We start from the raw sequence: 25,240 nt of genomic DNA on the forward strand, positions 1-25,240 counted from the left end.
TTCTATGTTTCTTAATTCATAGCAGACTAGTGTATAGAAAATATTGATGTAAAATTTTTGTTCATTTACGGTACTAGATTCGACACAATTTATGCAGAAAATATGCAAACAGGTTGTATCTGAATTTGATAGGTTTATAAGGCCGTATTACCCTTTTTATTAAAAATTTTACATACACATTTTCTATACACTAGCCTGCTATGAATTGAGAAAAATAGTAACTGATGGTGTATCTTTCGTCCTGTTTTTACTAATTATATTTGCATAAGAAGAAAAGAAGCAACCATATGATTGAGTTTTTATTTTATAATTCCTTCTATGTAATTCCTTGTTATTAGTTCTTAGGTTAGTTCTATACCCTTTCAGTTAAAAAACAATTTTCCATATCAGTTTAGGAGCGACGGAATTATGAGTTAATATACATAAAGAAAAAAAAAAATAACCGAATTTAAGAACAAGAGGTTACGTGTTCAATCTTCGTACAGTGCAATATCTATTTAAATTTTTATGAATACTTGTTATTTCGGTTTTTTTTTATACATATTATGTATTTACATAAAAATATTTAATAATTACGGTCAAATTGTATATAATTACCTACTCTTCTCCATCCAAAGGTTGCCTGGAAGAGATCACTCTTAGCGATAAGGATATCTATTGCTTTTTCAATCTTTTCTTTTGTTTGTATTTATAATAAGTTTACTAAATGTAATCTTTGGAGGAAACAATCTATATGGAGGAGTATCTATCTATCTATTACTATTGAATATATATCTCACTACGTAGACTCACTATGTATTTGGTCGTATAGTTCCTTCCCTTTGTGAAATTCTCATAGCAGAAGCTCGGCTAAATTTGGGACTAGAGGTTTATAATATGTATCGTGGTAATATTGACCCGGTAAATATTGTTTTGGCCCTTAAAAATATTGCAAGTTGCTTATGGGGTTAAAAAAAAAAATATAAAAGCCAACAATACATATTTATAAAATCTTTATTTAAATCGGTTAAGCGATTTTGAATAACAGGGTGAAAGTAATTATGACATGGGATTTTTGTATACTTATGTATAAAAATCTTTTCTATTAATACAATAAACGCGAAAGTTTGTAACAATAGATAGATGAATGTTATATCCTAACTTAGTACAAAAGATACTTTATGTATTTATGGATTCACGCGAGTGGAGCTGTGTGATTCATATAAGAAAGCAGTATATTTTAATATTATTATTTATTAATATTATAATATAACATGCTGAATTCTGTATAAATATTTGTAGATAAAATGCTTCATGTGTTATTGCATGGCGCGAATAACAGATATGCAATGTTTTTAAAACTGTAGAAAAAAATAAATTATTTTTACGAATTATTTTCAATTACTAGTACCAGCTAGAAGTTAGTAGCTACTAAATGAAATTAGGTACCTAATTATGTACTTCATTAAAATAGTTTAATTATCTGTCATTTTATTTTTTTTAACAATTCAGCGGCTTCTTTGTTTGCCCGATGATCGTCATTTGATTTTGCTGGATAGCTAGCCGCTAGTTTAAGGTAGTATTTGGCTTGATCCTCCTTATTTAGTTTTAGGTAACAATTTCCAAGCCTGAGTAAATTTAAACTATAAAACCGCGGTTGTGCCGTTTCTGCTCTTAAAAAATAGTCAAGAGCATCTTCATAAGTAGCATGAGGAGGAGATGCGAAGAAAGTTTCCGCTATCTTACGCTGATGCCATGGAAGCTCAGCAACTTGATAACACCATTCTCCTAACATGTGTAATGTAGTTGCATCACTTGGATTGAGTGTAACAGCAAGCTGTAGGAAAGAAAAGGATTTTTAGTAATGGGGTGTAATAGCTCTATTACTAGAAATATACATTATCAGGTCGACCTCCAAGTGGTTCCCCCTGGAAACCATCATTGTTTATTCTTGTTTGTTACAATGCGTTAACTGACTAACTTTCATCCTCATCTATCATCCCTCACTGGTGCTCTGTTAGTTTTCATAAAAAATTCTGTTTTTAATCATACTGGTTTTTTAATCATTTATTAAAAAAACCAGTAAGGTGCAAGAATTCTTTGACATAAATATATATATATATATATATATATATATATATATATATATATATATATATATATATATATATATATATATATATGTATGTATTACTTCTTTTTTTATGTCAAACCCATATAGGTAATACCAGAGAGAGACTTTGTACAAAAGTCGTTTGCTTGGGTACCTCTGTCCCATTCGTGTTTCAATCGTAAAGCAGTTGTGTTTGCATGACTGTGTTTCGGTTTGAAGGGTGGGATATGGCGTAAATTTACAGGGTACAGAGGAATAACATCTGTCCTCAAGAATGGCAACGCATGGGGGTATCATGGGCGAAATAGTATACTCTGTTATGTCCATGGTACTCCTCATTTATATAGGCGACGGTTACCACTTTCCATCAGGTAGGCCGTATGCTTGTTTGCCATCTGTGGTTTTAAAAAAAAGGCAAAATATATTTTTAAGTGTAAAAAGATATAACTTATATTTATTAAATTTAATACATTTCCCAATGAAATGTGGTTTAAAAAGGATACTTTGAGTATTCCATAATAATATGGCGAGATTTTTTTATTTTCCTACCCATAATTCTTTGGGAAAAGTATTTAATTTTATTAGGAGATGTAATAGTCTTAAAAGGATGCAAATAATTTCAATTTCAACCTGTGTATACATACTTATCAACAAAGATGATAATGAAACTTACATCCATATGTTTCCTAATATTTTCTAGTTGTTTTATTCTTTCTTTTATACCATCATATGAACTTTTTGCATCTAATAACAAGGCATACCATTTCTGTACTTCAAAATGTGTCTGATGATTTACTAATTGCTCAGATATTATCTTATATGCTTTTAGTACAAGTTCTTTTCTGTATGTTTTATCATACTTGGGCTCTTTGGACATGTTGTACAAAACACGACATATACGCCATTGAATATCCACAGTGTTATCCTGTCAAAAAGAATTAAATTCTTACACATTAAGTACAACAAGTTAATGACAATGGTACTTAACTTTTTTTTTATAGGTGATAATGGAAAGGTTAAACTCGCCTACACACGACGGACACGGTAACAGTGAGAGATGATTTAAAAGGGTGACAACACCCAAGCGACTCCTTTCGTGTTGCAGGTGTTCATGGGCGACGGTAGCCCCTTTCCATCAGGTGGTCCGTCTGTTTGTTTGTCTCTCTAACAATAAAAAATAAAGACACAGACAGAGAAAAATTACTATATTATATTTTTGTATGATTAAAAATTTTGTAATTTCTCATGAATAATGAGCAATGTAATTAGGCGATTTTATTGAAGGTTTCCTACAATTTAAGATATACTTTTTTATTGTTAGGGAAACAAATAAAAAGACCTGATTAAAAGCGACTACCATCACAAATGAAAGTTGCATGTAAATGTTAGTATGCATGTTTTTTGAAATGCCCTATATTATAAGGAGAAAACTGAAGACAGTACCTTATTCCACAACCTAAATGCATGACATATAAATGAACGAGATGTATAGACAGTGGTAGTGTGCCACACAAAAATATATTTATACTTTCTTCACACATTCTGAATTGATTTTGATATTTTTTTTTATATTTGATAGGTATCTTATTGTTGGTTCCATACAAATTTTGTCTTTGTTTATAACTTGTTTACAATGAATATCTTCACTATTTGTTATAACAGAATAAGTAAGTAGGATTTATTTGATTGGAAAAATTACCTTACAATGTGCTAGTAAATCGTAGCACTCCTCAAAATGGCCACTTTCAAACAATTTATCTGCATTTTCGAGTACTGCTGGAGATTCTATTTTGTTTCCTGCTGGTGTGCCACTAATTTTTTTTGCTGGCCATATTAAACTTAATCCAGATGTTAGAACAAAGACCTTTGTTCTGATGCTATGTAACTAAATATTTAATTATAAATTATTTTAGTTCTTTCCCAATTATTATGAAATGATTAATAATTGGGAATTGCTTGAATTCCAGTCTAATTCATTTATATTTATGAGATTATTATGTGCAACAAAGAATTAAATTATACAATTGCAAACCTATGAATTAACAGGAATTTAATGAATTTTGAAATAATAAATATACTTTTACTAAAAAAATATTTTAAAACAGTGCTTAATAAAATTTTAAGTGCTTAAATGCTCTTTTGACATTGTCAAGTTTATTTATAATTTGTATAATATTTATATATAGTATGTAATATTTCAGTCTATAAGCTACTGTAATAATATTTATTACTTTAAACTAATATTTCTAATAAGATAAACTTTCTTTAGTTTAGACATAAGCAATATATAGTAGTACTAAGGTGTCAATAGATGTTCTATTGAACATATATCGCAAGTGTAACTTTTTGTGGTTAGACATAATAAGTTTATTGGATTAAAAAATTATATATTTCAATCTCCTGTTATACAATCCAGATAGTGTAAATTATAAAATGACTTACAAAGTTCAATTTTGGATTACTTTTTAAATCTATAGTGAGAAGGTAAGTAGCCTTATTTTGCACAATTTTCAAAAAAAGAAGATTCATTTCTATATAATTTTTTTAAATATCTACATTTCCAGCACAACTATAATGTAGAACTATTAGGGGGACAATTATATTTTTACATTTAAATAAATATGTTCCAAGTTTCTGTTGCATAAAATAAATTATAAATTTGTATACTATTACTACCACTATATAATTATTACTCATATGTATTCACCTGTGTCAGCCTGCGATATCCTAGTCTGCAGTGTACAAATACCTGTAAGAATTGTAAGTATTTATATTTGTTGAAAATCATTATGATAATGATTTGGAAACTTTTTATTTGGGCACAACTAATAATGAATACTAGTCTGTTAGTTTATTTATCTCTTTATAATGTAAAATATTTCTGATTGTTTTTGTTTGTTACAAGCATTTTATACAGGAGTTAGGTAAGGGCACAAAAACAAAAACAAGTAATGAACTTAACAGTGAACTGTGAACCACAGAACAAGTAGTCATAGGTATTGAACAAAGTCAACAAGTCACTGAGATAAAATTATAACAATATGGTAACATAATACACATATGTTAGAGTGAGATAGGTATAAGCTCGAAAAGCATTGGGCGAGAGTTACATATGATCAAAGATATAATGCTGTAAAATTATCAGTATAAATTTTAATGCAAATTAAGTTGTAAATATTTAGAAATAAACTAAATATATTTAGTAAAATAATTATATTTTTTAAGTTACTTATTTACTAGTATAGTATTATATTATCTGTGCTAATATAGATTTCTAACATAAATTTTGGTTTTACGTTTTTTTATTACTGGTAATAATATTCAAAAATCAATTTTTCTACCGGGTGCTAGGGCGGATGAGTCTGTTGACAGTTTGCTCTTTGGTCAAGTTGTTACAAAAATTCTGTTATAAGACATGTTTTTAATTTGAATATAGTTTCTAGAGTTTTAACATTATGCAGAGATCAGGTAATTACATATTTCATAATTATGAAGCTTCTATTTTTGTTTGGTCTCAGATATTTGGCTATTCGCGCCAACTTTATATTTGTGGGTTTCTTACATTATGTCTGGTTAATATTTTAAATAATATATCCACAATTAGTGCTTTATTTTATATATAAATTATAAATGACTAAATAAATTTCATTTATTTAGTATGTTGTTGATATAATCTTACAATAGATTTACTGTACAATTGTATGTTTTGCTTCTAATAAATGTTATCTTAAGACGTGTATATAAAATAATTGTTTTGGAGGAATTACTAAATAACGTGGCGTGTAGTATATTATTTTGTAAGGCTAAGTTAAGAATTGTTTAATATTATCAGAGAAAGTTTTATTTACAACATTAAACCCCAATAGTAATAAAAAACAGCAAGGCTTAAGGAATAGTTTTCCATTGCATTATAGAGTCATCATAAATTACTTATTTAGTTATGTACGTATGTAAATAACAGTAAATAATAACTACCGTGATTCATAACTGCATTATGATTATTTATATCTGCTAATTCTGCAACCTTGAAGTGAAATTTAATAGAGCCGATATAAATGATAAATATAAAAATAAATTGTGTGTGACAGATATATAATTGAAGGTGCTCAAATTAAATTCTAATTATCATATACAAATCTAAAGTTTTTAGTTATAATGAATAATATGTGTTTAATTTTATTATACAGAATACACTTTTATTATTAGATAAAAATCTCAAATCCCTTTTTTAGCAAAAGGGTTTATTATCATCATTTGTAATATATATTAAAATATATACCAAGTGAAATAATGGTCCAGATTATTTATCACTGTCTTGAGCTTTTGTGTGAAATTAAATATGTTATTCCTCACAATATCCCTAGGTATCCCATCAATAAGATATTTTATGTGCCACTGTGCAAAACTAATTTAGGATTGAGTGCTCCGCTTGCAAGAATATGCAATAACTATAATCATATATGCGGTTTAGATCCGGATAGTTGTAGGTCACTTGTAGGTTATATATATAAAATAGTTTAACTATTGTTAAACTATCAACAAAGGTGGACTTCTCTCCAAACAATATCTCTTTCATCCAACTCAATATAGTGAAAAGATGAACTTCTTTTTCCTTTTATTTGTCTGCTATTAGTTTATTTAACATTTTTTAAATATTTTAATTTTTATCTATTAGATTTTTACATATTAATATTAAATTATATGAACATTAGATATTTAAATTTTGAATATGTTGTACTCTCACTATTGCTCCAATAATACATTGAAATACACATACAAGATTAATTTTATTCACTACAACGTGAAAATGTTAAAAGGGAAAACAATTATCATAACATACAAAAATTAATCAATACATGAAGGGGGGAAAGGGATTGTTAGTAATGGAGTTTGACAGCCCCATTGCTAGCAATATACCTTATTAGGTCGACCTCCACGTGGTTCCCTCTGGAAACCATTGTGAACAATTCTTGTTGAATTCGTCATGATGGGCTAACTGACCTACTTCATCTCCTCACCTATCATCCTTCACTGGTGCCCCGCCAGTGTACACCAATAGCGCGGGTGGTGTTACCATTCCATTATCATCCATTAAAAAAAAAAATCAATACATGAGTAAAATTTTTAAAAGTATAGTGCTAGGATATTTACATTTCTCTGTAAGAACATATTGGAATCTAAATTTAAACAATCTCTATGTATTGACTGAATATTGGCTAAATATAGCTGTTCTGTTAGAGGATTAATCATATGTAGATATAAAATATATGATATAAAATGACCTCTTTATTGTATTTTTTTATATGAAATAGACAACTATTATTATTGTTATTCAATTAGGATATTTTAGACTGTCATTATTGCTAGATATCGAATTGCAATATTTTAATAATTAATATTATATATTAACAAACTTGTTTATGAAGATTTTTTTAAATTCTTAAAAAATCAGGTGGACTATCAATTTATTATCCTGAATTGCATAAAAAAGCAGTTAGAAACATTGGTTAATTTTTCCTGTAATAATCACCTTTATAAACTGTAATTATTATAGATTTTTTGCTTCACAAACTTTGGAAATAAGGAGGGAATGATTTGGTTGTTTGAGGTAATCTCTGGTATTACTAATCCAATTTTGAAAATTCTTTCACTATTAAAAAGATATATTATACTTATGTGACTTCTATTTATTTTGGTGAACATATATTTTCAATAATAAATCACAAGAAATGTAATTGGAATCAGCAAAATTTTTATAATGTGGCTTGTACTGCCCGAATGGTTTGAAACTAAGGAATAAAATCGATAGTAAAAGTTATTACTTTTAGCTTTACACAAAAGTCTGAGACACCATATATCTAAGTTTATTATTTCGGCCAAACACATGGTTTTTTATGTTTAAAGTAAAATCAATTTTATCAGTCATTCATGTTAAAAACATAGAGAATATTAGTGCAGTACTTTCACACACATCAAAATACCATCCTAACTAATATATGTGGAACAGCTTAAAAGTTACACAAACATTTTTTTATTTTAATTAGTTATTTAAATTTAAAACCTAAACTATTGAAGCAATATTGATATTTTTTTTTGGACCAATCTGTAAGTATATTCTTTCAGATAAAAAAAAGTATTTTACAAATCATTTTACAACTGAGTTATGAGGTAATACACATAAAAAAATATATAACCATATTGACAACCTTCTTTTTGAAGTATATTGAAAATTTGCGTTAAAATCTAAGGTTAAAATACCTCAATAACTGTCGTGCCTGCCCTTGTCTATGCACCTCTATAGATGCTGTAAATGAATGTAGGTATGCATGCCAATGTTTGGTCCTGAAATAATACAATAGAGCTGTCTATTAAATATATTTATGTAGCTATTGGAAATATCTACATAAATAACGTAAGGTGACTGTTATGTAGTATGAAATTATTTTAATATGACGTGTTTGGGTGCCTTGAGTAAGTCATGCTCACTAAAATGTCCAGACAGGTGATGGGTCGGGTTATTGAGTTCTTTAAAATATAGTTGAGTGCAATGATGGCTATCTCATCCATTATTCTCGTGAATGGGTGCTTCCTGTAGGGACTGTTTGCTCTAGCCACTGTAACCAATTTATTTTATTAATTTGTTTTAATGATATACTTACTATATATTTTTAATTTTATGATCTGCTGATACTGGTTAGTAGTTTGTATTCACACATTCATAATTTATATAATTAAACATTTTAAAAAAAGCAACATTTTATGCAGTTTCTTTTAGGCTTAAATTACGTTCCGAATGGGCCATAAAAATATACAAAAAAGATTATTTAAAAATGTTTAAGTTTACTTGAATAATAATATTTCTTTCTTTTGCATTGCAAATAGTATTTTCAAAAAGATTTAACGTGAAAGATATCAACGTATAAATTGTTGTAGAACAAGGTAAAACTGACATTCTTGTTTAGTTTTAGGAGTAATATATTTTGTTTTTTCGTACGATGTAGTTGTGTTGTTTAATTTCTGTTTGTAGCATAAGTACCCTTATGTTTGTGTTATTTGTATTGTATTATTGACGAAAATCAAAAACGAAATTGTTCAGGATCGTTCCTTATGGTAGCTTATGGAAGAGGCCTATGTTTAACAGTGGACTGATAACGACTTATATGATGATGATTGCCGAAAACGTCATTTATTACTAGCTTTGCAAAAGAACCGTAGTAGGTAATATGTAGTTTTTTCTTTAATAGATAATAATGCAATAGTAACTTTTCTTGCGTTATCGGTATACGCTGGCAGGGCACCAGTGAGGGGTAAAGTTGAAACAGGTCGACCTGTTAGGGTATATTGCTAGTGATGGATCTGTTAGATCTCATTACTAAAAATTCCCGCCCTTAGGTAATATGCCGCTGTCATAATTTATATATATATATATATATATTATTTTAAATGGGTGATAATGGAATGGTAACCCCACTCGCGCTATCGGTATATACCGCCGGGGCACTGCTTCAGGTCAGTTAGCCCATCGTGACGAATTCAACAAGAATTGTTCACGATGCTTTCCAGGGGGAACCACGTGGAGGTCGACCTAAAAGGGCATATTGCTAGCAATGGGGCTGTCAAACTCCATTACTAATAATCCCTTTCCCCTTATAATTTATATTTGTCACTTCATATTGAATCAAGTATATGATTTGTTATGGGTAGTTGAGTAACAAAATCTGCTGTAGCTACATAGATTACTACTAAATATATGGAACAGTAGTTTCTTATTGTGTCGTGCTCACGAACCGTGTGACCTCCTGGAGACTGAGCCTTCACGCGGAAACTGACCGACATGACGTTACCACAACTGTAATAGATATCTTAAATAACATTTAAGTCTTAGTGGAACATTTATTGCTAGAGACGCTATGGATATAAAAGGATTATGGGCGAAGACGCGATAATAGGATATTAAAACGATACATATTTACAATCTATTTAATTAGCAGCTTTCTAAGAGTATCCATAACGGTCCTGTCGATATTATTTGTGATTGTTGGAAGACTGAATGTTGCTTGATATAGTGATATGCGTCTTGAATAGTTCATATCAAAATTCTCTTTAATTAATAAATTATTAATAAAATTTTACTATGTATTTAACCTTTTAATTAAAATTATCTGACATGTGTCATGTCAGATAAATGTCGGACGTTTTCTCCTGTTTATTTTTGGCATTGATTCTTCTTTTCAGTTATACAGTTGTATTGTATTTTTATGAAATATTATAAAGTATTTATATTTTCGTTTATCACACCGGTTTATTTTCTCAATTTTACGAATATAACCACTGAATCTGACCTTTGTTTCTTATACACCATACTATTTGCTGTTCCAATCATTTATATATTCCATATATCAAAATCAGCATAACTCGGTTTTTAAGACTATTTTAGGTTATTGGTTGTAGACTGTTGGCTGACAACGGTTATTATAATAGTCCTATTACAATGTAATATGTGTAACCTTTCTTATGTGATGCGGATCGAAAGGAATTCTAACGATCGTTATTTTGGGCACAGAATACTTAAATAATTTTGGTATGTTTACGCTGGCTTATCTACCTTTATTGTATCTTAATACTTGCATTTAACTAGTCCTTTAGTAATGTGCTTTATATTTTTCTTTATAATTTAAAAATTTTCTTATAAAGTATTTCAGTTTTATTTTATTTTAATTACCCTTAAAATTTGCTAAGTATTTAAATACATAATAATTGTATCTTGATTTGTACTTAGACTGTAATTAGGTAGGTATTTCGTCGTTGTGTTGTTTGAGGCGTAAGAAATAAGCAACCTTAGTTCTCAAGTGTGCCCACGACTGAGAGATATAATTATGTTCGTACTCCATAGAATTCATGTAAACACTTTCCATTTGGTGGGCTTATCGACAGCTTGTTTGCCATTGCACAGAAAATTTATTGGACTCACAACAGTTAGGTAATAACTGATGGTTGCCATTGCCAGAAGCAATGCCCCTTCATTGTATACTTTCATTATCCAAATATTTACTCTAGAATCAGATTTCGTGTTTTACTTTTATAGGATGTAGACTTTTGTGTAACGTATATCTATTTAAAATAATCATTTGTACTCAAAATATGTACAAATTGTAATTACCATGCATTATATTTAAAAGTTAGCAGGGGCCCTCTTAGACTCAAAAAGGAAGGAAGTCATGGAAGGAGTCATGATATTTCAGCACAGGCATGTATAAATGAAACGGTTGATGGAAATGGATGGTATCCTCACGCACATCTATTGTTTCATTTTCTTATATTAATCGAATGTTAAAGGCCTCTATGATCTTTAGGTTTCGGTTCTCTTTGCCTACTTACAAGGGACCTAACGTGAAGATTGAATTAAAATCTGGTATATATTTTATTTTGACAAGTGGTCTATTTTATTAGTTTTTCTGCTTCTGAAATCCACGCACACGAAGTAGTGGGCAAACAGCTAGTATAAAAATAAATTATTAGCGAATCATCAAAATTGGACGATACAGAAACCACAGAGTTGCAAATTAATTGTAATGCATTGAAATAGCATAAACGGCAATAGCACGCATTATGCAGCCCAGTCCTCGTGGACGGCTGAGCACGAACCGCCTGCTCTCCGTAATCGCCGTACGACAAGCGACGCACTCTCATCTCACGCACGTAAACATCTAGACATGCGTTTGTGCCGTACCCTATACTAATAACATTCGAAACTGTCATATTGTGTCAATATTTACCGGTGACCGGCAATGATTTGTTTGTTCATCGATACTTGGTCGGGTCCTAAAGTTTTCGAGTGCGTTTGACATATAATATGAATTTTATCACTCTATCACCTTAATGGGACTGTTAATATTCTTTGTACGCTTTTATTAAATAAGAAGAATCTGGGATAAGCAAAAGTGGTGTGATGGAGGCGACGGAGACTTCTTGTCTGTCATCATGTAAGATTCTTTATACTAACAAGCATTTTCAGTTTTTATTAATCATTTATGTCAAAATAATCACATAGATTAACCTTTTTAACAATATTTTTTTATATTTATAATTCTTTTTAGAATATATTTATATAAAGAAGAAAGAAAAATTCGGGATCGTAACGATGATGATTTTACCAATAACTAAGTACAGATTTTAATGTATATAAAATAATCTATCTATTACAAATGCCGCTAAATGTTAGTATTCATAAATATCACATAAAATCATATTTTTTATAGGTAAAGAAAATTGTTTATTATTGATATTTAATTGATCACATCATTTGTTTAAATTATTCACCAATGTATGCGATATGATCGACATTGAAAACAATCGGGATTTAAAAACAATACTGTTCTATTGATTCACTGAATAGTGCGGTGACTTGTAGCAGAGTATGCCTTGCTTTATTACACGGATCTACGTTTCATTTGTTTGTAAAGTATTTATTATTTCTTACGAATTCTGTAACAATAGTTTTCGTTAACAAATTTAATGGAAATAGAATATATGAGCACAGATAGTCTTGAGGATGTTGGTACATGTTGCCTTCCATGTTTAGGTATGTCAAAAACATGTGACTAATTTTTAATAAATAATTTATATATTATTTATATTATATATGTATATTATAGCTTTAGTAAATTATATGCGAATATATGTATTTAAAATGTTGTATTAATTTGTTTCATGTGCTGTTTCGCCGATGCTTAATTGTATAGCGGTAAGTAATAACTCGCTTTTTAAAAGGGAAGATTAGTCTAATATAACAATGACACCGATTGATATAATTCCTTTTTACGCAATCGTCTTACCTACTTATTCATAAAAACGTCAAACCACTCAAAAACCTATTTTAGCCATTGAATAGTTTTTTGTGCTAAATTCTCAGTTTGAATGAAAGTGATAAAATAATGTAATAGTTAAAATAGTTTGGTATTTATGAATAAGGGGATAAGAATTTAATAGGTTAGTAGTTTGTAAACATAATTCTGCGGCCTGTTTTTCCAAGTTTCAACGGTATTAATGTTTATGATAAATTCAATCATTGGTGCGGTGTAGTGGTGTGATATTAATGATATTAATAATTTGATTACTTAAGTATGAATAAACAATTTAAATTTAGATGAATTAGAATATTCATCATAAGGTTGAGTAACAGTTAGGCAAATACAATATGAAATGTTCATGTAATAATTTGTCCTTTACAGAGATTTTTTAACATACACTATCGTGTTGCTTTTACTCATACTAATTATAATAAATGAATTACTTCAACGCTATATCTACTTATATCGAATAGGAGTTATGGGTCGCCAGGACCGTTTGTCCACTGAACACGTATGCGTAGCGTGCGTTGTTAGAATTACGAGTAGGAATTCGCGACCGCTATTTGGCCCTGGGCGGCAGGCGTTGGCCCAGCAAACACCGTGACACCAATATCGAAGTCCCTATGCTATATGGTCTGCATTGCTAAGCTGACGACACTTGCACATCGCTACTGATTGCAGTGACGAACGCTTTTGCTATCCTATACGCGCAGTTTGCTATCGTGTTTCAGTTGGCGAATATGTAATTGTGGAACGGTCGTTGTGCAGTGTTTTTTTTATCCCCTGGTTTAAAATATTTCCGTACCTCGTCCTCTTGCTTTTATAGTGCGCATTCATTTATGTGCACTATATTTACACTTGAATCCTTTCCATTCCAATGATGCGGCGAGACTATATTTGTTTTCCAGTTTATTACTAAATAAAAAAAAAGTAGTAATACTTAATTCGAATTTGTGTTTTTGTTTGATAATACAATTGGTAGATAAAGATTTCAAAGTTGTTCTTGTTTATTTGAAATACCATAATTTTTTATCAGTGTTTGCCATATTGTTGGTGGTAGTAATCGTTGATTCATTCGGGCGGTGTTCATATTGCTCCGGATGTGAGTTGACTGAAAAATGTGTATATCGGGTTTGTTAGTCGTTCATATCACTGCAATTTGTACGGCATGAATCCTTAAATACTTAACGAACATACTTTTTATATATATACTCAATTATACGCATATTTTACGAAACTGTATCAGTGTGTGCATCAGTCCAGTTATTAACAATGACGTCAATATCGGAGTCACCTCTAAATAGATCAAGGAATAGACCAGTTCTAGCCCGTTTCAAGGCTAATGCGGGTAATACAGACCAGGTGAGATATGATCTTCAAGTTACTTTTCATTAATTACGTAATAATTAGCAGGTATTAACAATATGTTATTAACAAAGTGTGGATTAATTATATAGCGTTAATTCTTAATTATAATAAATTGGTTTATCCTGAAACTTATATTTAATGAAGTTAATAAAATCGTCATAATATTTTAAAATGTCACATGATGAGTGTTCAACCAAATTAAAGTGAATTTTGACAAAGCAAGTAATTCCCTGTTCTTTTTATACTATTCTAACTAAATTATGTGATTAAAAAAATATTCATCCAGATGCATTCTTTTTTGTATATGTTATTCAATATCTTCGGAACCGATTTGGATAATTCGTCTTCGTCAAGTAAACAAGCTAATGCATTCACAATTAATTTGGCACGTAGTTTTACATTGTTCTTTAAGTCTAAATCCACCTTCATATGACTAAACTGCGTAGCCTTATACTGTACTCCATATCTAATACTAGAAACTTGCGGTTATTATATATATATATCTATATATACCTTTTGTTTGATTGTATGCTAAACTTGCCATTGTAATAAAGTGTGTTTAATGTATTATTATAAATCGTTAAATCTGTTTTTAATATTATGTAAGTACATACTAGTTATCTGAAAATCTTTCACTTTATATTTAAATTTAGATTGTAGTATGACGAACGAACAGAACTTTACGGGTAGATAAAGTTTAATCTAATTCTAATTTCTGGCAAATACAGATAGAATTATATATCGCCACTATAAAAATTGTGATTATGACTAATATATATTTAAATGGATAGTGGAGGAAGCAGGTAGCTCAGGACTGTTCCTTTTGGCAGACTATGGGGGAAGTCTATGTTCAGCAGTGAACAGAGAATGACTGAGTGATGATGATGATATATTTAAATTACTTATGCTCATGTTTATTGTTTAATGTAGATCGAAGATAGTTAAGTAACACATGTTAAGAAAAAATGAAGTAAATAGTAAAAAAGAATCGTGGATACTCGTACTAAGCATGACGAACACTTGTGTTCTTGTTGAATATTCGAATGTTTTCTATTACTACAATATATTTATATAAATGCATTTATAAAATAAATAAATAAATTATATGCATAGGTAGTAGTACCTATAATAAGTTTTGCTTATTGGGGCTACCTACATAGCGCAGTGTTTCCAGGATTATTAATTTCTATCTTAACGTAAACTGCTAAAGACAGGAATATGATTTGATAAAAATCCCTAAGTTAGGTACATATATACTAAAAATTAAACAATTTAATTAATAATTTATTAATTTAATTTAATTAAACAATATATTTAAGTTAGTAAGAGAAATAAATATATAATCAAGTTTATATATATTAGTTAAAATATATTGCGTTCACTGAAAGCGTTGTGTAGGTAGATAATATTTGTTTTATAAATGGGTGTATAATAAATTAATGCGTATTAGCTAGTTGTATAACAATAAATCATATATTTTCCTGTATGTTAGCTTATGACATTAGTTATGTACTCCTATAATATTCATTATTATTTCATCTTCACGCCTAGTACCTTATCATTGCTAACGTTACGTTCTTAGACGTAGGTAGTTGATGATTGTTAATTTTTGACTAAAACATTCATCACACTTGCGTAAGAGCATCATTGAAATCGCATCATTTTGTTTGTATCATCAGTCATACAAGAGATTTGATCGGTAACTTGTGGGATGTACCCACTCAGGCTACGCTGGGTGGGTTATGCGATGGTGTAACGTGTTAGTGTATTGCGTTTCTGCATTACTTTGTTCACTCAACTATTACTATTTATAATTATTAATTTATTCCTATCTTTTGCGTATACGGTCGCTCTATTTCCGGCCCAGTTTGTTTCGTCGAAGCGTGTGCGCTCTGTAATCGTTCGTATTGGGGTTTGTTTTAGAAACATTGCCCGTTAGTACTATCGCACGTGCTTGTTTGCCTAAACGGCACGTTCCATTACCAAGAGTGAACTACTTCTGTACAGTGATAAATCACGAAAATTCAGTGCATTTTCTAATTTCTGCCTGTTATTGTTACATATATAATATATTCATATTAATACACATACAAATAAATTTCTTAATACCAAAAGTTAAGGAAACAATATAGATTTCAATAATTATAAATATTTTCCTCGTCAATGTTGACACAAGAAAACGCATAGTTAAATTATCAAGTTGTACACAAATACTCTTGTTCCACAACTAACCTAAATAAATTTATTTATCGCAGCTAATGTCCATATGTATTATTAACTTGTTAGAGAGCCTTATCATTAACGATAATTGTTATCCATAATGATAATGGAACTATGTATAACTAAGTATTTACGCACTTAGTTTTATATTTATATACATTTTGTACAGAGACTAAGATTTCAAAATACTAAAACTTTTATAAAAGCAGTCCTCATAATGATTTTCTTGTTCTATGACCACACTTTGATTTACTTATAAACCGACGAATCCATAAATTTAATTTATCCTCTTGTTACAAAAATTGTTATGGATTTCTCATCAGACTTACTAACAGCTTAATAACACAGTTATTACCTACTTTATTTTGCTATTCGATTTAGTTAAGCAAAATTTTAGCTTTTTGAACATGGAAAAGTAAAATTTGCAAAATTCAATATCATACACCGGACAGATGCAGCTAAACAAATGTTCCTATGTTACTTATGTTTCTTATCGTGGTAGACACAGAGAACGGATATCATATACATGATCACACTAGATACTTCTATATGCACCTATGTTTTTATTGCTTCATGCAATATTATAATTATTTTTATGTATTTCCACTGATTGGTTTCTTAAGACAGTATAAACTGATATGTTTTAATACAACAAGACTCATTTTAGCAAAGTCGATAGCATCAGTACAGTGCGCTCCACGCTGAAACATAAATTACTTAATGAAGCATACGAACTGTTTGCTGACTTCAACCTCATATGTTTCAATTTAAATACATACTGTAACTTATTGTTCAGTGGATATTGCTTATGTATATATAATTGCATAGAATTTGGTTTGTCTTAAATTATGAAAATATTTGTTTACTTATTTATTTGTAGGGGTTTTTTCTAAACATAGATTTTATTGCCTGGATTGTTTTCTGTTTATGGCTGCTTCTATTTGTTACTCCAGTGTAATTCCACATCTTCATAATATCTTTCAAAATGTTTACGGTTCAATAAACTTTCTTTTACGTTGCAACATGAATAACTTAATTGAATCTTTGCTTGAATGACAGACATACCTATGGGACGGAGTTTCGCTTGTTGTTAATGATACTGAAATTGAATTAGTTTATATTTATATTCTGATGTACAGATGGGCTTCGCTAACAGTATGTGACTTCTGAATGTTCCATAAATTTCGCTTGTATTTATGTGCACGTTACGCGCAAAATCTTCGCTAATTCTTAACAGATTTTTATTATTGTTTTTGCAATAGATAGGATTTATTCTTGTACTGTTTATTATGTATGTAATGTGAAGTTATGTATGATTTAAATTACGTTAGTCCAATTACACTAAACAACAATACTAAACAGTTCAATATACTACAACGTACATAAAAATACCTCATCCATCCTATAAAAGTGATAGATCATCTTTAATGTGAAATAATATTTTTGTATTTAGTGGGAACTTAATGTTAGTAACTGGGAACTAGAGACCCGATTGATAATAGTCAGATCGTCCTCCACGTGTTTCTCTATGGAAACCATCGTGGTTAGTTCCCGGCGAATTTATCACTATATATTATTCGATTATTCAACGATATGTTTTTTCCTTATATTCGGTATATAGAAAAAACATATCTATGAGTATGTAGATATTTCTACGTATGAAGTAGAAGGACATCGATAATTGGAACAAATCTTCGTAACGAATGAGCATTGTTTAAATTATTTATTATATATATATATATATATATATATATATATATATATATATATATATATATATATATATATATATATATATATATATATCAAATATATACACATTGATGGCAGTCTTCTAATCAATAATAGTAATAAAGAATTTAAGCGAAATTAGAAAGATAGTATGATTTTAATCTTATATAATACTTAATATATTACTTATTTTAATAGCAATTCAATTGTAATTCGAAACAAATTGTACATTAACACTATTGTATCATTAGCGCCATCTATTGAATAGTTATAGATATTAGAGAATTGTAGTGGCGTCGACTGGCGTTTGCTCATCATCATCCGGGTCTTCTTACCCGCCTTAATAGTGTAGGCGGGTGAGGTAGGGGTCTCGGGGTAAACCCCTTTACCCCGGCTGCATCTCCGGAGGCAACTACCTCCGGGTCGCTGGGTTTTGAGCCGGCATACACTGGTGGTCTGTGTATGCCGGCGTGGTGTCTTCTTGTTGTGGCCTCTTCTTCCTTCTTGTATATTGTATATTTTTTTTTTTTTTTTTTTTTTTTTTTTTTAAAAAAAAATTTTTTTTTTTTTTAATATTTTTTTTTTTTTTTTTTTTTTTTTTTTTTTTTTAATAATATATAATTTTTTTTTTTTTTTTTAATATTTAATATTCTCCCCTCTCGCCCGTTCCCAGATATATATAATAATGGTGTTAGTAATAGATAAGTTGTGTTAGTAAGGGTCGACACAAGAAGTGTGTCGGCCCCCCCCCGCTTGGACGCGGGGGATATAATTACACACTTGGAACGGGCGAGAGGAGGGAATGAGAAAGAAGAAGGGAAATTAAGTCGTCATACTGGTAGACGAGGCAATCACGATCACTATTCGCCTGTGCACAGGAGGTCCCTAGGCGTGGGACGGCCGTCCGGTGGACGCGCATGCAGCGGCGCGAGGCCCCTCAAGTGTTGATGGTGTCCGCCGTCGGCACGGGCGAACATTTTGCTCGCCATGTCGACAACGAACTCCTCCACCGTTGGGACCCCTAAGCCGCGGGCGATAACGTCGTTACGGACGTATCTGCCCGCTCCCGTGCACAAGCGGAGAGCGATGTTTTGCTGGGCCTGCAGCCGGCGCCTAAGCGTCGGAGAGCACAGTGCATACCAAGCGGGTGCGGCATATGTTAACCGTGAACGGACGTAGGTCTTGTAGATAGAGAGGCGTTTGCTTGTTATTGTGTTGAGAACCCGCAGTAAATTCGCAGTGCTGTAATGCTATTCGATCGATTTACTGTCATGTTATTTCATGCCAATAGATGGCGTTTTATTATATCACTTGATTTATAGTTTATCACAAAAAGCAATTAGTTTTTAATTATAATTATATACGATAATTGAGTAAAATACAGAAGCAGTAAGAAATGTTATGAAAAAAAGACGGGTTCTCGATTTCGATATGTGGAATATATTTCTAAAGCCAATCCATCCAATTACATCACCAGAAATATAGCTAAGTTTGAAAACAAGAATAAGATAAATCTATTAGTGATGTGCCAGATATCTGTATCCGTATCCGCGGATATCTGAGAGAAAAAGATCTGTATACGAATTCGTTATATTTTGACAAATCTTGAACAGATCTTTTATTTTATTAAATGTCACTGTGTGTATGAAATTCTAAATTATTTACTGTCTTAAAATATCTTCATAATTACACTTAAATTTATTGTAGATATTGTTTTACTTAATGTAATACTATTATTCTAAACATACAAAAGGAATCTATGCTGTTATCCTAAATTATAAACAAAACTAAAAACTCGCACAATGCAAGTCGAATGGTCATGTTACTAACGCAAAGCGTTAATTTTTTTTTTTTTAAATGTTGAGAGATTTTTAGTAACAGGAGTTAGCGGGCCTATTGCTTAATCTCCACACAGCCCCTCTTAGAAACCATCATAGTTAATTTTTGCCGAACTCATCACGATGGGCCAAAACTGCTCTCATGTTCGTTTACTATCCCCCATTGGTGCCTTGCCAATATATACCGATAGCGCAGAGGAGGTTACTATTCCATTTTCATCAAATAAAAATAGTGTCTGACACCAACTGAGTAAACAAACAGAGATTCGTATTCATATCCGCGGAACTAGATACTAATTATCGGTATCTGTATCCGCCCAACATATACGAGTACATTTTTATCGATCTGGCATATCATAAAAATCTAATATAATAAGTACACTTTATTTACCAAAATTACACAAAAAACAATTTAAGAAGTTAGTGTAGACTGTAGCGCATCGACAAAATTAAACAGAAGGGTCTGTTCCTTATTATGTTTTAAAATTGTACGTATGCATTTGATTAATTTTAACCCTTACAGGTTGTAAGAAATATTAGAATGAAAATACGAATAAAATGAAGGAAAATCAACAACGTTACGTTTACATTAGGTTTTTGAAATTATTGTCTCAGTTTTTCAATTTAAAAAATATTAATTAGTTCAAACACACAAAAAAACAACAAAGTACTGGCTATAGTGTATTGTTAAATTTACGGATATTTACTACATGCTGTTCCCTGCGGCTTCGCTCGCGCGTAAATATAAGTAAATGATAAATTTTTGTGTGAAGTTAAGATTGTCAGAGTGAGAAGTATGAAATTCCATTCTAGTTGCAAAGAAGTTTATTATGGCGTTTTTGTTTTTCTTTTTGCACACCTTTATATATTTATACATAATATGATGATGAACCTCATCATCATTAATTCTCTAAAGAAATGCGTTTTACTTCACAATGGTAGTCAAGTTTATTTAAATAAACGTCTCTCTAGGGGATGATATTGAGACATTTTGTATTTTATTATTTGCACCTAGAAGCATATATCTTTTAAGCGAATCATCATCATCATCATTATTATATGAACCATTATCTGTCCACTGCGAATAATGAATATGCTCATACAAGTGCCCTTCAAAAAAAAAAAGTCACACGTTTCACACCTGAGGGGTAGAATATAAAAAAAAAATTAAAATACATGTTTATTAGTTTAATTATCATTATTATCATATTTGCCTTTAACTGTTCACTGCTGAACATAAGCCTCCTCTTGGTTTGGGGGGGTTTGTCAGTAGTTGCCAGATTGAAACCATTAAGATTATGTATTGAAACCAACCGCAACTTTAAGGCGAATTTATATTAAGTTTAGTCTGATACTTTTTCTATACCCTTGAAGTCATGAACTTGTTTATTGATTTTCCTGTAATATTTGTCTCAGATCCTCTACTATGTTTTAAAGGGTAGCTGCAATATGTTATTGAAGTCAAATGATTAACAGATTTTAAAAAGGAAGATGCTTTTAATTTTGCTATTAATATTGTATTTTTTTCATTGTATGTTACGATACGCAATAATAAATCTTCAGTACCAAGTATATTCACCGCGGAATCGATTTTGATGATTGTTTTAATCGTATTGATTGACAAAATGTCCACGAAAGACGTCTTGAAATTTCTACTTCAAGAAGTATTTTTTTTAATAATAATAGCAGTAAAGATTTTACCAATATATGACTATTTGAAATTTCTTCTTTATCTTGTTAGCCCAGTTTGCTTAGGGTCTGCCCTTCTAGTAGTCCTGCGCTACACCGTACGGTTATGGGTTGTCTGTTCGCCCGCCTTTGCATATTTCATGTCGTTGTTTATTGTTCGCAACAAGGCCATTGGTGGTCGACCACGGCACCTATATTCTTCTTACATTGCTATCACCTTTTTAGTCACATTGTCATCATATGATTAAACGATACGGAATAAATATTGTTGTTATAAAAATCTAGATAACAGTCACTAACTAATCTTGAACTCTCGTACCACTTGATGTATGAAGTACAATGTAAACTGTAATAGGTAGATCACTTATGGGATAGAGACGATCACTATAAGATCTTTTTGTCAGGAATGGACGATAATACGAATAGCTTCCCGCCGGTGAAGCCACGGGAAATGTGCAATAAAGTAGATAGATACCTGTTATATGTATGACCACAGTAGTGCTAGATATTAAATATTCATCACACATCGATTAGTAACTGGCATAGTTTATTGAAATAACAGTCACCTAAATTAAATGTTTAAAGTTCATGTATACATAATTATGTCCATTGCATATGCTAGTGGTGCGACCTGAAAATCGAGTTTTACTTACTTTCTACAATCTGACCTGTTCAGTTTAACACTAAAATGTATATGACAAAGAAATACCTTTATTGGCAATAAATGTAATAATATATTACGTAAGTTATTGTTTACTTAAATACATACAAATGAGTGAATATATTTTTATTGTTGCAACATTATTTTTATTTTAATCATAATCTGTAACAAATTAAAGAATAATAAAAATTCTGAGAATGAAACATTAATATCTAAAACAAAATAAAAATATAGAATTCACTATTTTGGAATTCATGAAGCATTTACCGTGTAGCAGCGCATAATGCACCGGAGGGTGCAGAGACGGTCGCAGGATTGGGGGTGCGGCAGCGCATGCGCGGTGTGACGGTCGATTGCTGGATAACAACACCGCCACATGCGATTACCACGTGCTCATTCCATTGAAAAGTCTTCATCTATGAGCAGTTGTCGATATTATTGGATTTTATAAAACAATAGATATACCTTTATTGGCATAAGAATACCAGTTATGAAATCAAATTGCATTTGCTAATGTATCGGATGCATGTCGACACATGACTGTACTGTACTTACTTACCTTAAAAGTATTTCCGCTAATAGTCCTCTAGCCGCATCAATCGTCGTCTCGGGTCAGGTCGATGAACCAAACGTCACTTCCTTTAGCTATTCAAAACCATTGATTTCACTAGCATAGAGACGATAAAACATCGTGGGTATTGATACGAGTATAAGTAGGTGCTGTTTATACTGTGCCAATATTACTTACTAACATTCTCCCTGAACAAGCCACAAATTCTCATAATTTTTTGTAATACATAGGTATTGCTGTATATAACTTTACATATTTTAATAATAATTAATATATGAGTGTTAGATAAATGCTCCTGATAAAAATATGATATCTGTAATGGTACACGTTAATTATTTTGCAAGGAAAATTTTAATTTATAAAATGTGTATTGTTCATGTACGAGTATAACGAATTACGGATATCTTAAAGAAGAATTGAGAATCTAGCTTGTGTAAGTATTTATACGTAGGTATTTCTTTGTTGACCTTGACAGAGAACTGGCAGTGAGCAATGCATTTTCAACCCTCGAGGCGGGTAGACGTGTAGCAATATTCCAGAGATTCATTGGGGTCGGTGGCGAGTGTCGAGTAGCGATGGCGGCGTCGAGTGCGGGGTGTCGTGCGACTCCGCCCGCGCGTCTCGTCTGCTTCACTTGAGCTGTCAAACCGCCTCCGACGGGCACCCGGCTTGAACGCTCCTACTTCAATCGCTGCAACTCGCGATCGTATCGTAGTGCGTACTCAGTGACTCACAATCTGTGCGTGATTTTGTAATATCGTATGACGGAATTGACTCGAAGGAGATGAACGGCAGTACGACGACGGTGAATAGTGGCGCCGTCAATAGTTCCAATGGAGCCCTCAATGGTATTGGTGCTGCTCCACGTACGGCTACACTCGGAACTCCTAGCAGTTACGCGTATACTTCCAGCGGTTCGCTGCTTGGCCGCGGAGGTTCCGCCAGGCCTGTTCCACCGCCAACTTTGCCTAAATATAGCGGATCATTCAGTGCAGGTAGCACGACAGGTCTGCGAGAACGGGATAGAGAGGGTACAGGGGGTTCACATCGCTTAGCTAGTTTGGAAAGATTGGCTTTACGGCAGAGAATTATCGAACAAAGTTCAAACAATCAGGTGTCGAATTTGACATCCCTTAATAACAACACCGGCGCAAGCAATAGTGGACCCACCTCTGCTACCGTCACCCTCACTGACACGGCTACGGTGAGTCCCCTTGCGGTACGTCTTGTACACCCTCGAACTTTTCCCCTAATCGTAGCTAACGCACCCCGAAATAGGGAGATATCGTTATTTTAACGCGGACAACCCCTTGTTACTTATGGGTTTTAATGTTTTTATACTTGTCGCTGTATCTGTAGAATGCCCCATAGTTTGAAGCTCTACAAGTGTGACACCGATGACACACTAATGTGGTTTCTAATATACGTTGTACGTATTTTAAAGAATTATTCGTCATATAATAATTAAAATGGAATGAATGGAATACCTGCGATATTTAATATTTTACTTTTAATTTTTTAAAAGACATAAGTATCTATAAAAAAGAACTGTTAAATTAAAATGAAAGAATTACCGTTATTTCGTGCCTAGCCGTTTCACGGACGGATACAGTAGTTTCATTTAATATGCAAAAATTGACTAAATCCTGTCTATTGCGTTTGTTGATTACCACGTTATCCTCAAGATGTTATTAGATATTAAATGTACCTTTTTAACTAAAAATAATTTTAATTATATTATACCTATCAAGTATTATAGGAATCTAAATATCAAACATTTGTAAGACATCAAGACAGGAGTTTAAGAAAAAGATAGTTTGAACCTTAATCGTTTATGTTTAGATCGTATATTAGAATTGCAGTTTTATATATTACAATTTTTTTTGTTTAGAATGTTTATTTTTATAAAGCTTACAAGAACTCTGACTCACATTTCCTAGAATATAAATCATTGTTTGAATAATTACGCAATCGAATTTATAACGTGCTTTATACATAAGTTCATAATTTTTATTAAATTCTTACATAAAACTAAGTCACGTCTTATTTATAAAAACGTCAAACCTCATTCTGTTTTAGCTATTGAACTGTTTTGTTTTTTCATATTGCGCTAAATTCCCAGTTTAAGAGAAAGCGACAAAACGCTGTAATAGTTAAATTAGATTTGCAAAGTTTTTACAAATAAGGTGGTTAATGTACATAATTATTATTCTTATTTAA

The 25,240-nt window shown here is 31.2% G+C and overlaps 2 protein-coding genes across 5 annotated transcripts in view; one reads left to right on the forward strand and one right to left on the reverse strand.

Annotated features, from left to right (window-relative positions):
• Positions 1-1,213: 1,213 nt before the first annotated feature.
• On the reverse strand, positions 1,214-10,475 carry LOC113518578 (regulator of microtubule dynamics protein 1-like). The gene is made up of 6 exons (XM_026903566.3): positions 10,435-10,475; positions 5,055-5,112; positions 4,800-4,841; positions 3,792-3,977; positions 2,766-3,017; positions 1,214-1,816 (listed from the first exon to the last, which is right to left on the reverse strand). Exons 1-6 carry the CDS (start codon positions 10,473-10,475, stop codon positions 1,466-1,468), a joined length of 930 nt encoding a protein of 309 aa, XP_026759367.2. The 3' UTR covers positions 1,214-1,465.
• A 3,243-nt stretch (positions 10,476-13,718) lies between these two features.
• LOC113518577 (septin-7) overlaps positions 13,719-25,240 on the forward strand; it is a 40,753-nt gene continuing 29,231 nt past the window's right edge. The window contains exon 1 of one of the 4 annotated variants that reach the window (XM_052902890.1): positions 13,719-14,304. In XM_052902890.1, coding sequence (XP_052758850.1) covers positions 14,215-14,304 — 90 coding nt within the window. In that variant the 5' untranslated portion in view covers positions 13,719-14,214. Of the gene's footprint in view, positions 14,305-23,652; positions 24,240-25,240 lie in introns of those variants that run through there. The other 3 variants (XM_052902874.1, XM_052902879.1, XM_052902898.1) reach the window with 3 other exon arrangements.

This window comes from Galleria mellonella, unplaced genomic scaffold, assembly GCF_026898425.1.
Source record: "Galleria mellonella isolate WM207_F2 unplaced genomic scaffold, CSIRO_AGI_GalMel_v1 utg132, whole genome shotgun sequence".
NCBI classification, from domain to species: domain Eukaryota; kingdom Metazoa; phylum Arthropoda; class Insecta; order Lepidoptera; family Pyralidae; genus Galleria; species Galleria mellonella.

Excerpts from the sequence above, each read along its gene's own strand:
- LOC113518578 (XM_026903566.3), bottom strand. The coding sequence starts at position 10,475 with ATGATTGGAACAGCAAATAGTATGGTGTATAAGAAACAAAG. Across the intron at positions 4,842-5,054 it reads TCTGTGGTTCACAGTTCACT|GTATTTGTACACTGCAGACT; the intron begins GTTAAGTTCATT and ends CAATTCTTACAG. Across the intron at positions 1,817-2,765 it reads ATATTAGGAAACATATGGAT|CTTGCTGTTACACTCAATCC; the intron begins GTAAGTTTCATT and ends TCTTTCCTACAG.